Source organism: Gymnoscopelus microlampas, assembly GCF_963454915.1.
Source record: "Gymnoscopelus microlampas genome assembly, chromosome: 24".
Classification (NCBI taxonomy): Eukaryota; Metazoa; Chordata; class Actinopteri; order Myctophiformes; family Myctophidae; genus Gymnoscopelus; species Gymnoscopelus microlampas.
This window is the reverse complement of record NC_139961.1, coordinates 17,830,305-17,847,242: the sequence shown is the minus strand read 5'-3', so window position 1 is coordinate 17,847,242 and position 16,938 is coordinate 17,830,305. Positions and strand designations below refer to the sequence as shown.

At 43.7% G+C, this 16,938-nt stretch overlaps 1 protein-coding gene across 1 annotated transcript; it reads right to left on the bottom strand.

Annotated features, from left to right (window-relative positions):
* Positions 1–13,916: 13,916 nt before the first annotated feature.
* LOC311040576 (anoctamin-5-like) lies at positions 13,917–16,640 on the bottom strand (the record flags this gene model as incomplete). Its single annotated transcript, XM_084050907.1, has 1 exon — positions 13,917–16,640. One exon carries the CDS (start codon positions 16,638–16,640, stop codon positions 13,917–13,919), a length of 2,724 nt encoding a protein of 907 aa, XP_083907033.1.
* Positions 16,641–16,938: the final 298 nt, after the last annotated feature.

The window sequence follows — 16,938 nt, the reverse complement described above, 5'->3', positions numbered from 1 at the left end:
ACGGTGTAGTAAACCGACAGCTCTTTGGTTGCATAACAAAAATACATCACAAAATGAAGATTAATTTCATCTACTGTAGATTTAGCCAGAGGGTAGAAACGGAACACATTTGAAGAGTTCCCAAAACCGTCAGAGATTCACTTTAAAGTTGTTGTTACTTTTGATGAGCTTGCTGGGTAAAAAAACAAACACCTCGCAGAGCGTAGTAAGCCAAAAGGCATTGCAAATGAATGTCTCAACCAGGTGCGCAAATTAAAATACAATACAATGGACCCTTCCATAAACCCCACCCCAAAAGCGATTGTCCAATGCCAGCTTAGCAACCGTTGTTAGCCTGGCACAGGTCTGGCAAACTTTCGTCACCTGCCATAGCTGTCAATGTTATTTCGCCCGCACACACACACAATCATTTGCAACATAATAGCAAGAACAGGAATACCACGATAACGCTATGGTGACTATGAACCAGCAACAGATTCCACTTATCCACAACTGGAGGGTTCTTTTCCCAAGCTGAAATCTGCGCTTAAACTGGAAGGCTATGGCTGTCCCTGAGTTGTTGAACACAGCTTAACGTTGGGAAAGTTACACGACTCACTCACCCAGGTGGTGTCAATGATACTAATCACCGTAATCGTAACACAATTCAGAATCCCAGCGCTGCCTGTTTCGAATTCCGCACGTTAAAGTATATTCTTTCATTTGTTCGTCTATTTATTAACTGCTACTGTAGTCTTACCCTGCGGTACATGAAAACTCCTGTTACAATCATGGATCAACTTCAACCTGGTGTTTGCACTTTCTCAATTTACGGTCCGTACATCTATATAAACGTTCAGATTTCAAAATATTTCAAATGCTTATGCTATGGCCACGGATGTTAAAATGATGCACGGGACTCTCAAAAGTACCCGTATATTCTGTGTTGTTCAATAAAAAGCATTTTAATCCGATCGGTGGCCATTTTATCATAGAGTTATAATGTATCAGAGTGCAATACACCTACCAACCGATAGGGTCGCTTAGTTGAACGCATATGGAGAAAATGGCCACCGATCAGATTAAAATGCTTTTTATTGAACTAATACGGATGATACGGGTACTTTTGAGAACCCGTACATAAATGTAACATCCGTGGCCATGGGATAAGCACTTTATATTTGAAATATGAACGTTTCTGTAGATGTACGGGCCGTAAATGGAGACAGTGCAAACACCAGGTTGAAGTTCATGACGGTCGAGACAGTCGACCGTCGTGTATCCATGGCTATTACTCCCTCTAACATTTCCCGTGTTTCTAGTTTATTGAAATAATGTCATGCACATTTGTCCAGTGAATAGCCTACTGCAGGCCTTGTTGACTAGATTTAGAAGAGATTTTGAAGTTCTTGCTGCTGAAATGATCGATTATTTTTAAGGGGAAAAGCCGTCATTTAACATGCAAGTCAATGGGTGAGAAGCAAAGTTTGCCAGGCGCTGCCAGGCCTGGGTGTGACTAACTCCGCACCACCAGTCACAGAGTGGAGTGGGTGGGGCTTAGCGAAGGGTCCATTGAGACAAGGCCAGTGGTTCTCAAAGTGGGGGCCGGGTTCCAGGGGGTCCCCAGGGAAATGATTGGTAACTCTGAGAGTTATGGGGGTCCGTAGCTTAATGCATAATGAACTGGGGGTCCTTGCCATGAAAAAGTTTGAGAACCACTGGTTTAGACGACACTCACTTAAGGCATTCTGTCTGAGTTTTATCATTTTGGCATTCAGTGACATAAATATATTAAATACTATAAACATACACGTTACCATTCATATAGATACCAATCTTTTTTTTGTAAAAGTAGGTGGCACTTTTCCTGGCATATGTTGCCTGCTGTTAATGTGAAAACAATATCACAGAGCTATTTTTGGCAGCTGCTTCTGGGTGTGTATAATAAGCCAGGAGAGAGGCTAATTGTTCAAATTAATTAGTGCAAACAGCTGATTAAAACAAGAGGTAGCGGGTACAAACCATCTCTTCCATGTAAGCAGAGTGGAGACTCAAGCAGCAACATATTCATGAGGTTATGATAAGCTGTAGTTTGCATTAAATATGTTCATGAATCCAGTTTGTACAAATATTATTGCATTAGCCCCAGCATCCCTATTGTGGGATATCATAATAGGAAAACACTAGACCATACCCGTCGGCACAGCGCATCCGTGGGGGGATATGCGCACATGATCTGGCAACCCGGGAGGCAGTTCGTCCCATAGCTGGGCAGGCCCGTAACCATGGCGACAGTGTTTGACAGAAAAACGCTAATAAGAAGCTGAGATTTGATGAAATTGAAAAACGGGCTTCACAGTTGCGTTCAGATGGTAATGGTCAATGGCTGTGTGCAAAATCAGAGCAATTGGTCCAGCCAGTGAGGAGAACCGGGTGTCTTCACTCACGTACTCACCACCACTACAGAGGTTACTAGAATTATAGTAGGATTATAGTAGGATAGTAGGATTCGTCATGCTGTGTGATGCATTGTGAGCTTGTAGATCGGCTGTTTTAGTCGATGAGATTTCGTGTAGAGAGAGAAAAAAATGGAGGGGGGGCATGGATAGAGGCCCCGGGGGACCCCAGTCAACAAAGTATATAGGGTCTTCAACAGGGGTTAATTCGGGACCCCGAGGGGGTCCTCAGAGCTACTGTAGGGGGGCCGCAGGGGGGCCCCCAAAAATAGCAGATCTACAAGCTCGCAACGCCTCGCAGCGCGAGGCGTTGCGAGCTTGTATATCAGCTATTTTTTGGCAAATTGGTTTGGTGTAGAGGGAAAAAGGCTAAGAATTGACGGTTCAAGTGGTTAAATGTCTGAAATTACACATTAATCGAACATACACTGATGATAGTGCTGTCAAAGTCTATGAAGCTTTCTAAGAAATCTATGAAAATGTTTAATTTGCAACAAAATTGCATACAATATGTAGTGGGGGTCCCTGCTTCATCTCTCTCTCTCTCAGCTAGTGGGCCCTTGGCCTGAAAACATTGAAGACCCCGGGTTTAAGCGGTTCGTTTGCCTGCTGCTCGATACAAATTACAAATCTGATGAAATCATTTGACGAGAGCAGGTGTCACTTTTCGCCAGGCGACAGATCTGTCACATTGGAACGGTGTGCTGCTGCTGCTGCTGTTGTTGTTGTTGTTTCTTGGCAGCTCGTCACGCGTGATTCATGAAAGGGCCGGAGGAAGGGCTAATTGTTCAAATTAATTTGCGTAAACGGCTAAAACGAGAGATAACAGAATTACATCTGCACTTCTCTGGCACGGGTTCAACAGCCGCCACGAGGCGCCCCGACAGCCACCTGCTCCAAGATGCCATCCTCTGCCAGGAATTAAACGCCACTAACGTTCATTAATTTTTATTTATTTATTTTTTTGGTATGTTAATCTGCGGCAAAAGGTTTTAAGCAGCACGAGCGCAGGCAGGGTGGGGGGATGGGAGAGCACCAAGACAGGCTAATAGGACGGGGTTTAATAATGATGTGGTTTCTATGTTGCCTCATTGATTGATTGATGTGTTTATTGAAAAAAATGCATATAAGCTCCTCAAAAAAGATCATTTCTCCCCTTCAATAATACCAATTGGTATTGTATTTGGAAAGCCTGATTAGTCTCCTTTACAACAAGGTACAACTTGTAAGGATTGTGCATTCGTAGAATGAGCAAGTCTGTGTGGGTAAAATATATGCCAATATGTGCCAAAATCCCCCAGTTGCCCTTTAGGCTCTATAAACAGCAGCCATATTGGAAAGAAAATGGGCCTCTTCTTACTTCCTTAACATGTGTTACCAATAATACTAATTAAGGCTGAGTTCCATTCTGGTCAAAGAGAGTCAGGGTGCTGATGTTGTGCATGTTGGCTCACTGGGAACACCAGTGGGTCTCAAAGTGTGGTCCAGGGACCCTCATGGTTCCATGAGGTTCCAAATGGCCCCTTACGGGTGTGTAACTCTGAGAGTTATGGGGGTCCTTCAAATTAGAAATGTTTGAGAACCACGGTGCTACACAAAATGAAACATAGCCTTCATTAGTATCATTGGTAACACCTGTTAAGGAAGAGGCCCAATTCCCTTCCAATATGGCCGATGTGCATAGAGCCTATTGCACAGGGCTTATCCTGAAGGGACAAACGTGGCATGTTGATACGTCGAGTACACACAAACTCTCAACAAAGTTGCAGGACCCCATGCTCAGGTGCCAGTCGCACACCTGTGACTGGCACGGGCGCTACCCACACGGTTAGCTGTTGCTCTTTCCACGAATGCACAATCCTTACAGCTTTACATGAACATACTGTAATAGGTTCTATTCACAGCAGCCATATTATCACTTCCCTCACAGGTGTTACCAATGATACTAATGAAGGCTCTGTTCCATTTAGTGTAGCACAGTGGCTTCGACGACCCCCATAACTCTGAGTGTACAAATGGAACCAAATGGACCCGTCCATTTGTACACTCTCAGAGTTACACACCCGTAAGGAGCCATTTGGAAGCCCATGAGGGTCCCTGGACCCCAACTTTAGACCCACTGGTGTAGCAGAGTGTTTCCAGTGAGCCAACATGCACAATATCAGCTCCCTGACTCTGTTTGCCCATGAATGGAACAGAGCCTTCATTAGTATCATTGGTAACACCTGTGAATGTCTTCATAATATGGCTGCTGTGAATAGAGCCTATATGTTCTTATATTATATGGGCGGCAGTGGCGCAGGAGGTGGAGCGGCACCTTGGGAATCGGACGGTCCCCCCCCCCCCCCTCTGTGTTACTGTTGAAGTGTCCTTGAGCAAGACTCTGAACCCCTAACTGCTCCAGATGAGCAGGTTGGTGCCTTGCATGGTTTCCTCCGCCCATTGGCGTGTGAGAACATTGTGAGTAATAATATTGAAGTTGCTTGGAAGAAATGTCTCAAACATTTTAACAACACAAATCTTGAATGGGGGTCCCTGGCTCTAAATATTTTCACAATGGGGTCCGTAGCCAAATACATATTAATTTGGGGTTCCTTAAAAAAAGAGGAGAAAAAAAGTTGCACACTCCGGCTCCATACACAGTAGTTTAGGCAACACTCATCTGAGGAAGGTCTATGGGCAGAAATACGGAACCGGAGTGTGCAACTTTTTTCCCCTCCTTTCTAGGAGTTTCAGTAACTCGCCAAACCTTTTGTGTGCGTTATTACCGTTTCTCCTAATTTGGGGTTTGTTGACATGAAAAAGTTTGGGAACCACTGGTCTATGACATCAGCACTATCGGTCCAGTGGTTTGGGAGATTAATCCGACACAAACACACGGACAATATAGTCCTTATAGTCTTCTACAGACTATATAGACAATACACACACACACGCACGCACGCACGCACGCACACGCACACACAGACACACACACACACACACACACACACACACACTAAAGTAGGTTCAATATTTATAAAACACGTGACACGTTGTGTAAAACGACTATTTTCACATTAAGGAGAGCAACAGGGTATGGGCTTCCCTGATTGGCCAACCCAACCTGTCGGCTTCGTGGATTGGCCAAACTTTCGTTTGACATTTGTGCCTCTGTACCAATATAAGTGCTAGGACTAAGTGATAGGACTCAATCATTATAGCACAAGAATAGGTCATCCGTTATTTAAGTCTCTTTTTGGTGTGTTAAATGTTTTGTTGGGCGCTGCATCTGAAACCAAAGAAACGTCATCATGCTGTTGTTGCAGTGGGGCACAAACTTTACGCCGTTGAAGTGTCAAAAGACTACGATACCCACATGGACTATGTGGAACAGATCGATATGCATGTCTTCAACACAGGGGACTAAATTCATTGTTCTGGGGCCTCACAGCTGTGCTGATAGACAATTTAATATACATATGGGTCTCGTACTGGAAAATGGGCTTCGACGGCACAATGCTTTATTCATTTGACGTCCACACCCACAGATGGCTCAAGCCCGAGGTTTCTGGGCCCGTTCCAGTGGCAAGAAAGGGCCACTCAGCCTGTGTCTCGGGGAAGGTCATGTATATCTTAGGAGGATTGACCCGGCAGACTGGATACACCAACAGAATGTTCAAGTTGGACACCACCACAATGGTCTGGTCTTTAATTAAAACCAGAGGCACTCCACCACCTGCATCTGTATGTCACTCTGCCAACATTATCGGAACAAAGATGTTTGTATTTGGGGGCAATAAGCACCAGGGCCAGGACAACAACATCAGAGTGTTTGACACAGAGACCAACTGCTGGCTGAGCACGCCTACTGCACAGCTTCATTCAGTAGGAAAGTGGTGGCATTCAGCCTTTGCTTACAATGGAGAGCTGTACATATGTCGTGGCGTAACCTGCATTCAGAATACCTTCCATGATGTGTGGAAATTCAATCCAGAGGCCTTCTCCTGGAAGGAGGTTGAGCCCAGTGGGAAAGGCCCGTGTTCAATGTATTGGATGGGCTGTTGCATGGTGGGAGATCGTGTCATCCTCTTTGGAGGATCCTCTCCCAGCGATTTCACGAATGATGACCTGTACGTCTTAGACTTAAGTCCTAGTCTGAAGACGTTATGTCTTCTCGATGCGCGATCGCTCCGCAACGGTGACTCGCATGAGACATGTTGTTGTTCCAGGCTTTAGCCAGGACCATCCATTGCTGTGTACGCATGCATTGTTTACGTGCATGTGCTCGCCGTGGATTCCACAGCTCTAAACAGCGCAGCGTTGCAGACGGTGAGATTTCTGGCACCGAACGTAATCTGTTATTATAAAATTCAGGCACCCGATGTGTTAAAAAACAAGACCAGGAGACCTGGTTCTGCCAGACCCGGCAGATGCCCATGTGTCTATGCCCATGTATGGAGAAAACGGGTACAAAGCCTCATGTAGGCCGACCCCTTGGGGTCAAGGGGGACAGACTTTTATAAGCCGGACTTCACATGACGTGTCAGCCTGTGTATGCCCATATATGGACGAAAGGGGGACAGACTTTTATTGCTGGGGCCTAAGGACAAAGGGGGCATGCCCATGTATGGAGAAAACAGGTAAAAACATGCCCATGTATGGACGAAAGGGGGACAGACTTTTATGGCTGGGGCCTAAGGACAAAGGGGGCATGCCCATGTATGGAGAAAACAGGTACAAAGCCTCATTCTAATTATAATAGCCAGACCCCTTGGGTCTGGCTATTATAATTAGAAAAGATATATATATATATATATATATTTGTTTCATCTTTTTCTCGAATGTTGTCGATCTGCCAATTAACCCCCCTACCCCCCTCCCCCCCCCCACACACACACAATAATGTAAATGCATCTGTGTTGTCACTAATATTGAACCCTACCGGTTGACCCACTAGTGAGGAGCCCCTACCGGGAGGACGTAGCACCTCCGTCCTACTCCTCCTGTTCAACACACCCCAGCCTTTAAAAGTCACTAGCTGGTATCCATAATAACTAGTCATTATGGATTCACAAAATGTGAAAACATATATTATATGATCATTGATCGGATATCAAATTGATCCCAATATTGTTTTGTTTTGTTTTGTTTTTTTTTTTGGGGGGGGGGGGGGTCAGGGCTGTCACAAGAAGATAAGTATAATATTGAATACAGCATCTGCACAACATACTGTACATACAGGTAAGTTCAAGGAAGGTCGAAGCCTGAACTTCACCAATACACTGTAGTGCCATACATGACAGTAAAGAGGACATACATGAAGAACATACGTCACAATACTTCCCCATAAGTATTCTAACAATAATAGATAATAAGTCTACTTACTCGTTTTGACAATCAAAAAGGTTGAGAAACCAATAGATGGCTTTGGATGAAACTTCACATAACACTCAAACATGCTGCTTCTTGTGTTGTTTACAGGGGGAAATCTGGTCACTTCCTGTAGCATTTATTAGCTGCAGCACAATAACAAACTGTGCCACCTGGAGACAGGGAGGTACTAGACTAAAGACAAATAGAAGAACTATGTCCCCCAGAGGCAGTGAAGTAAAATAAAGAAAATGTTCCATTACACAAATAAAAATTATATTTCTGTTTGACTTTTAGGCTTCATAGACAAAAGTTACACAGGGCAGATATGACAAATAACTTAAGTATACAAATACATTATTTTATAACGATACTTTAAAAATGTTTTAAACATAGTGGAAATAGCAGATCTACAAGCTTTCTGCTCAGTTGGATAGGAATTGACCACTTAAACCCTATGGTTGACCGGGGTCCCCCAGGGCTACTAGTGTCTTTTCTGTTTTCTGTTATTGTGGGGTGTTGGCGTTGTGCGCTTGTCTATCTGCTATTTTCTGCGAAAGCTTTCCACACAAAAAGGATGCTGAGGTTTAGGTGGTGAAATGTTTGGAACAACTGGGTCCTGGGGATTGACAGTCTTGGCTTACTGGCAACTAGGGCTGGTAAATTAATATTCAAATTTCAAATATTGCTCGAATATGGGGAACATGTATATATTCGAATATGAAAATCAATATTCGAATTAAGAAAAATAACGTTTATTTGACAGGGACAATACAAAAAACAATGTATCAAGTTATAAAAATAAAGAAAATATAAATGTTGTATTGGCACTTGATATATTGTTTTTTGTATTGTCCCTGTCAAATAAAAATAATAATATATGTTTTAGTAATAATAACAATGATAATATTGAAATATATTTTAATATCTGCCAATTTTTAAGACCAATATTTGAATATCATTTCTGCGGAAAGTTACCAGCCCTACTGGCAATGTGCACGAGAAATGCAACCCTGGTCACTGCAGTGGTTTGTGAGATTAGCAGCGGGCACACAGCCGCTCCCTGGATACTGGCAAAGGTCAATTGTGATGTATTGCTCTTTAAAAGCTGCAATGTGGAACTTATTTGAACAAATTAAGCATTGTTTTAGCCTATCTGTACGGTAGAGTATGTTAACTCATTCACTGCCATGGACAATTTTGTATTTCTTAAATTTTCATCCCACGATTTTGTAACCCCATTTTTTACACCCAGTGCCAATTGTCTATGTAATCCTGGGCACTACCTTCCCTCTGCCAACCTAGGGAGGCCAGGGCCGAGCTCATGCCTCCTTCAATGCGTGAGAGCCAACTGACCTTCTTATCACCTGACAGGGGAGAGTTTCCCTGGTTGGACGTAGCGCGTGGAAGGAACACGTTATTCCAACCAGTTCCTTTCCTCCATCAGGTGCCCCGGCTGTTCAGGGGGAGGCAGTATAGTGACCAGGATTACTGCACGTTTTTGTGAGGGTATTAACTACCCTAGGAGACACGGGGAGAACATGCAAACTCCACACAGCCGAGCACAATTTTGATGATTTTTTTCCCAAAGGCCCAGCCTACCAAGGACGACTTTTACGACTTTTGGTGTTTTTTGTTGTTTCCACTAGATGGCGCTCTTTGCCATCACATGAGTGACCATTTCATCCCCAGATGCATGCAGAACCAGGTGATCACGTGATCCCAAGATTTACTGCTCCATTCACTTCCTGGCTAACGTATTTGGGAAATTGCGTGTATGTCGCCTCCTGTGTTTTACTATGTATTTTTGGCGAGATATGCTATTTTCAACTGCCTATAACAAGCGAATGGTGGGTCGCGATGACTTTTTATTTTATTTTCGCGGTAGCAGAGAGAAACCCCCTGTGATTACTAATGATCAGGGGATCGATCATACTGGAGACAAATATTCTGTGACTACTTGAAAATGTAAGACAATTGCTGGCAGTGGATGACTCATTTATTTATTTATTCTGGCAGTGAATAAGTTAATATAGCTAGTACATCTGCAGTGGTTGGAGGTGGTCTCCATACTCTTCCATTGAGACACCAGGGGGTCCCCGGACCAGATGTTGAGAAACAGTGATTTACACCCTGGTGTCAGACACCTACTGGTTGACAAGTAGTACTGCATGGTCAACCAGGGAGGCCTTATTGACAGAGGGGTAGCAATCCACATGGGAGATCAGGGTTCAGGTAGGACATGCAACTTACGGACTGCCCTAGCATCCTTATTCATTTGCTGAATACAGTTATATGGGGGTTACTGTGGAGAGGGAGACACACTAGCCCATGGGGCCTGTAGGGTAATTATTAGCTTAGCATGGATCATTACAATATTATTAGAATTAATATTTGAAAAGGCAAATTATGCTTTAACATTGTAATCTATTCAGTACGGTTAGGTTGTACAGTTAGGATCAGCTTGCTTCTAATAGCTGCAGTGTATCTTAGTCTACTGATTCCAGTATTATTCCTAATAAGAATTTAAAAGACATACTTTTTTTTTTTTTACCATAATACATGATAAGGGATGTATCTTATTTGTTTGCTCTAACAGTGTCCCATGGTGACAGTGTAGCGACTTGCCATTAGTTTGTAAACAGCATTTTACATATTTATTTATATAACAGCCTATTTTTTTAAGGCAATAAAATCTCAGAGATAAATAGTGCTTATTGTTTTCATTGTGATAAATAAGATTCCCCATCTGTTTATATTAGCCAAATTGCCACTGTGTACAGTATTACACTACAGAAATGATAGCCTATTGTAGAGACATGAAAATACATTTATAGTATTGTCTTCCACTAAGCAAACAGGGAATACATGTTTGTCAGGGACATTATGTCAGAGTGGGTATATGTCTGTATCCCTGTGTGCTTGTATCAATGTGCGTGTGCGCATGGGTGCACACAGCTAAACAAGAAACAGATGAGTGCAAATCTCTGCCAAGAGGCCTGTTCTAACAATAATGCTTATAATGTCTGGCGATGTAATGTCAGACAGACAGACAGACAGACAGACAGACAGACAGACAGACAGACAGACAGACAGACAGACAGACAGACAGACAGACAGACAGACAGACAGACATACATACATACATACATACATACATACAGGCCACACAGCTTGGCTCTGAAAGAGGCTAGCACAACATGCACACAGACAGGTTTATAGATGGCTTGGCTATGAAAGAGGCTAGCAGATGATGCACACGGACAGACCCTATTATAGATGGATTGCACACCTGTGAGACCAAGTTCGATGAATGAAAAATGGACCATCATCATTGGGACCAGACACCATGAAAGTTAAGAGAAATATCGAGAATCAAGCTTTATTTGTCACTGCACACAGAGGTACGAGCAGCGTGTACCGATGTCCGCAATACTGTGCAACATCAACATACTGTGCATATCCCCGCCAGGATAGGTTGCCTACTTAGGGCTGTGTCAGTCATAGTGTGCAGCCGTCAGGAAACGAGAAAGCTACAGGGGAAATAGTTTGTATGAAAGACAGTGCAACTGTTCGCATTTGTTGCAGCCTGCAAAAGCAGTTTTGGAGGTGCAATCAATTATAGAGAACTCTCAACATGTGATTCTAATTTGGGTATGATTGGATGGTGCATTCATGATATATGATGTCTATATATAGGCTCCACCTATTGTGAAGGCAATTACAGGCAAATGGTATGGAGTAAAAACATTTTTTAACTTTGCATGATTGTTGCATGACTCACAAGACCATTTGTCTAATTTGGTGGAAACACTGCTGCCGAAATCATGTTTCGGCACCAGTCACATTTGTGGCATGTGTGGGCCCCTCAAGCAAACTGTGGAAGCCACTCGCAACCAACTGGAGTGGAATTTGAAAACATTTTGATCACAAGATTTCAGAGATAATGTGTACAAATTTACGCGAGTTTTGGACAACAGAAGTAGCAGCAAAAAGTGTGTTTTGAAGAAAAAAACACTTGTTCTTCATGTTCTGAATCCACAACTTATACAGCCACAACCAGGCCTGGCAGAGATCTGCGATCAAGATAGCACGCTTTTCTGTTTTATTTTCTTTTTCCTCTCTCTTTTTTTTTTGTTATATTTTTTAATTGAGATTTATGCTGCTAATCATATCCTAATATCCAAAAATTGCCTAGAGGGTGGGTGGGCGGGACGGTGGACAACACAAACGTAACATCCGGTCAAGCGAGGTGCACCGTCCCATCCGTACCAAACTTGGCACAAACACTGTTCAGGGGTCTGCCATGACAACAGTCATGAAAGCTACAGGGGAACAATAGCTACAGGGGGACAATAGTCATGGACAATAGTCATGCTTTAAAAATACAGTCATGTCAGACACACCAGACACACCAGGGGCCACACCTGGGCCCTGGTGTGTCTGGTGTGTCTGCCATGAGTGTATTTTTAAAGTACTAATTTGTTTATTAATAGTCATTTATAAATGTATATTTACCACACTCAAATTAATTGGAAGAAGATATGTTTCTTGTGTATGAAAACATCAAAGTAGGAGCAGATTATGTGGGCTTTTAGGCTTTAATTAACAAATATTTTTCTGTCAACAGTCATTTGATCGTAGCAGCCAAGACAAGATAAGATAGGTGGAAAAAATAGTTCTAGTGTTAAAGGGCAAAACCACTTTGGTAGAGGTTCGGGTTGTGTAGTTACCTTGCCATGATGTAACTCATGACGTAACAAAGGTCGAGAAGAAATCAAAAATAATTGCTCCATTGATTAGAAATTGATAACTAAAAATATTCTCCTCATTGACTTACATTGTACAAAGAAACAGCTCTCAAAGTCACTCTTTTAGCACATAAACAAACGCAAACAAAGTTGATTCAGACAATATAGAACATCACAAAACCCAGTACTGTTAGTTTTTTTAATAAAAATGTTAACTTCCTGTTGATTTAGCTATTTTTTATTAAGACCCGGACTGGATCTGCAGATCCGGATCTCAAATAGTAAAATCAGCAGGAAGTAAAAAAAATGCTGATGTTCTATGTTGTCTGAATCAGCTTTGTTTGTGTTTGCTTACATGCTAAAATAGTGACTTTGAGAGCTGTTTTACTGTACAATGTAAGTCAATGAGGAGCATATTTTGATATCAATGGAGCAATTATTTTGTATTTCTTCATCATGGCAAGGTAACTACACATACCAAACCTCTATCAAAGTGGTCTTGCCCTTTAAACGTTGGAACCTTTGCCCTGATATTTAACAGTGTAGGCACTACATTAGTAATGGTTTAGTATCATGATACACAGAGTAAAAGGTCTTTCCATCTGCAGGTGAGAAGGCTATGGACTGCAGACACTCTGATAGCACCTCTTGTCGCGGTAAGGTGGGCTAGATCATGGGCGTGCACCAGTGGCGCCTGAATAGGGAGGTCCAGAAGACTTTTTTTATTATGGCAATTTGAATTATTATTACACCCGCAGCCAGATGGCTGCATTGGAACTTTTCCAGTGTATTTTTTTTTGTTTTTTGTACAGCACTTTGTTAACCCTGAAAAAGTTTTAAAATGTGCTATATAAATAAAGTGGATTGGATTGGATTGGAAGTGTATATAGGCTGCGCCTATTTGATAGGGTGAATTTATGTCTTTATGTGTCTTTGATCTGTTCTGTAGTTATAGCATTACATGAAATCAAAGCATTCATCTTCCAGCCATATGTCAATTAGCCATTTAAGACGGGGACTGACACAAGTCCAAATAAAGCCATGGTAAGGTAAAATATTGTGTTGCATAAAAACATAACGTTCTGTGATTGTAAGCATGCAGTGTGTGAGATATTAGTAGATACGGAAAGAGGAGTTACAGACAGGTGTGTGCGCAACAGAGCGAATGGACATTCGAGCATAGTTATACAATTATTTGCATTATTTTGCATTATTTGTACAAATAGTTTTGAGTCTTCTAACCTCAGCCAAGTGACTTGATCTGCAATTGAATTAGTCAAAAACTATGATAAAAGGTAAACGCTCAGATGGTTCATAGATATCTGCCCGGGACCTTTTCAGGATGTCATTTATTTTCTCTCTCTCAACTGCCTCCATTCTATACTTCTGTCTCTATTCTGGCCGAATGGATCTTGATCTTCTCCAACACCTCATAGTTGAGGAGGTGTTCTTGGACCAGGTAGCGCTCCCTCTTAATCCGAGCCTTCACATTGGAGGGAACGTCGGGAATAATCCAGGACATAAAGACCTTGACCAGATACACAATGGTCACCATGATGATGATGAAAGCCAGTCTGGCGGCCAAGATGTGCCAGAACTGCATGGTATGATGGTACTGCTGGTCGTGGCCAGGTGGGTAGCGATAGTCCCGATATCTGCAGGTGGTGATGGCAGAGCTGTTGAACCAGGAGGGGTTTTCATCAGCATCAGGTCGGTTCGGCTCCAGGATCTCCGAGATGTTAAAGATTGACAGACTGTTGTCGATATAACCTTTCAATGGAATCTGGCCCTCCGACTGGTAGGCGTACATGTACACCAACCGAGGAATCATATCGGAGGTGAATGCCACAATGAACGCATTGGTAACCACCGACAGCACGGCCAACCCATTTAGGATCTGCGCCCAGGCTCCGATGTTACGGGCCTTGAGTGCTACGGGCCGTCGGAACTGCGAGGTCAACTTCCAGGCGTCCACACGAATCTCGAGGATGTTGTTAATGAGGGCCAGCAGAGGAGCCAGTGGGAAAGCCGCCACAAACAGAGTTATGAAACCAAACTGAATCACCATCTCCAGGTATTCGTAGAAGAGGCCCAGCTGGCCGAAGCACTGCAGGTTGTGATCCTGTTCCCAGCGGCTAGGTCTCTCTGGGTGCTTACGGGCTTTCCTGCTGACCCAACAGTTCCTCAACCACGGGAGCAGAACTTCCCAGATGCTGCAAAATAGCTGCTTACCAAACATTGTTATAGCCAGCAGAGTGGACAGTTCAATCAGACAGCCACTTGGGTCACACTCCTCGTTCCTCAGCTTGCTGTACTTGCCAAACATGTAGGAAGGGTCTCCAGGATAGCCAACAAACTTCCCCTTAAAGAAGGCCAGGTAGAAACAGGACGCGTAGTAGTTGACAAACTTGAACAGGAACATTTTCACCGTCAACTTGTTCTCATATTCCAAGTGGGTCTTGGGAATCTCCATGTCAGTGATCCAGACAGCCACTCTCTCGTACAGGAGGTCGAGGATCATAATGATGATGAGGTTTATAACGGATGCGGTGATGGAAGTGGCCATCTGTGGGGTGAGGAGAGAACCCACAACCTCCAGTTTGTTGGTGGGACTGTCCTTCATGATGCCAGCGAAGGCGGCATAGACCGCCAAGCGGTACGCAATAACGCCAATGATGCACGACAAGGTCAGTGAGATCCATAATAGGACGGTGGCTACGGACATCCACATACCAGCACACTTGCTTGTTAGAGGTAAGTAAGGCTCCTCTTCCTGGGTGATGAGGTTCAGTCTGCGTTTGCTACTCTGCTGCAATTTGGAGGCGTATTCTGGTCGGAGTTGCAGCTCTTGCTGCTCCTCCTCAAAGTCCACCAGGTCCCACTCGTACTCCAGATGGGCCTGGCGTCGCTTCCAGAACTCCAGGAATAGAGTGACCCAAATCCCCATGAATATTGCAAAGAATACTGTCCCCCCGTTGTCGGATAAGTGTGATACCCATGATGCCCAGGATGAGTTGCATGCTGAACTGAGTATCCAGTATCCGCACTTCTTGTCACACAGAGGACACATGACAATATTACCTCCAATGTCCTCACTACAGATCTCTTTAATCCACTGGTTGTCATCATAGGTGAGGAGACCATAGATGAAACAGAGAACTCCAACCACCGCAGCAAAGGACAACATCTTAGTGTAGAAACCCAGCCATGCAAAATAAATGCCTATCTTTTCCCCATAATACTTCCTTATGAGTTTGAGAGGCTGTTCCTTCAAGGCACACGAGATCCTGGCCCAGTGCTTGTACAGATTGTATCTCTCACTTTCACACTTCACATCGTTGTGTCTTGTCCAGTCCCTGCTGCAATCGTGCAGAGGGAAGGCAGCAGTGTAGGTTCCGTTGCTGAGCAGTCTCTTGATTCCCTTCCTCACTTTATCCACATGGTCGTCCTCGTAGTATGGACAGTGAGCTAGAATGTAATAAACTATTCTGTTGCGAGTGGAGGGAGGGAAGAACGTCTCCTTGTCGACAATGTGGAAGAAGTCACTCTTGCCTTTGCTGAACGGAGCGGTGAAGTAGTCTGAATCGGGGTGCTTGACGTGTTCTGGCAGACGGACACGGGTGGTGAGCCAGTTCATCACACGCAAGGGGATGAGCCATGTTATAACACAGAAAAGGATGGTGAGCCACTGCATGGGAATCTCCTGTTTTTTGGGGATGTCACTGGCCTTGAAGGGGGCTTTGATCCTCAGCTCTTCTGCCTTTTGGGCCAACACCTCCCATGGTGCATGGATCTTGAGGAAATAAGTCCTCCCATTGTCTGACTTTGATTTGCCTTCAGCAGGCTCCAGTTCCAGCCCGTACTTATTCTTTAGGTCGTCTTCATACACTTCCCTCCTCTCTCGTTTCTTCTCCCCGTCTTTATCATCAACATAGGAAAGAACAAAATCTATCCTGCGCATTCCGTCACGGAAGAAAACTGAGTCTTGGCTCTGCTGGTGTTCAAGACTCCCTGACTGCTCCTGTTGGGTGGATCCTGTCAAGGATGTTGGTAGAGACTCTGTCGGGCAGATCTCAATTGAAGTTTGATCGGCCGGGTCCATCTCAATTGAAGTGTGATCTGTCGGGCTCATCTCAGAAAACAGTTGGGATATTCTGTTTCTGTTGCAGCGGCTCTGAAATGTTAAATGTCCTCTTCTGGTCTGTTCACAGACTGTCAAAAACAACTTCTCAAATGGTTAAGTGGGAACTGGCCCGCCTCAGGGGTGATCAGTGAAAACAAATACAGTTTTATGTCGGAATTATTTTGATCTCTGTTCCAATGGCTCCTCTCGGGCTACAAATAATAAAAGCTTGTCTCAATCGAGTCCACCATCTCCCTCGATGCCCTTTGCTCTCTGT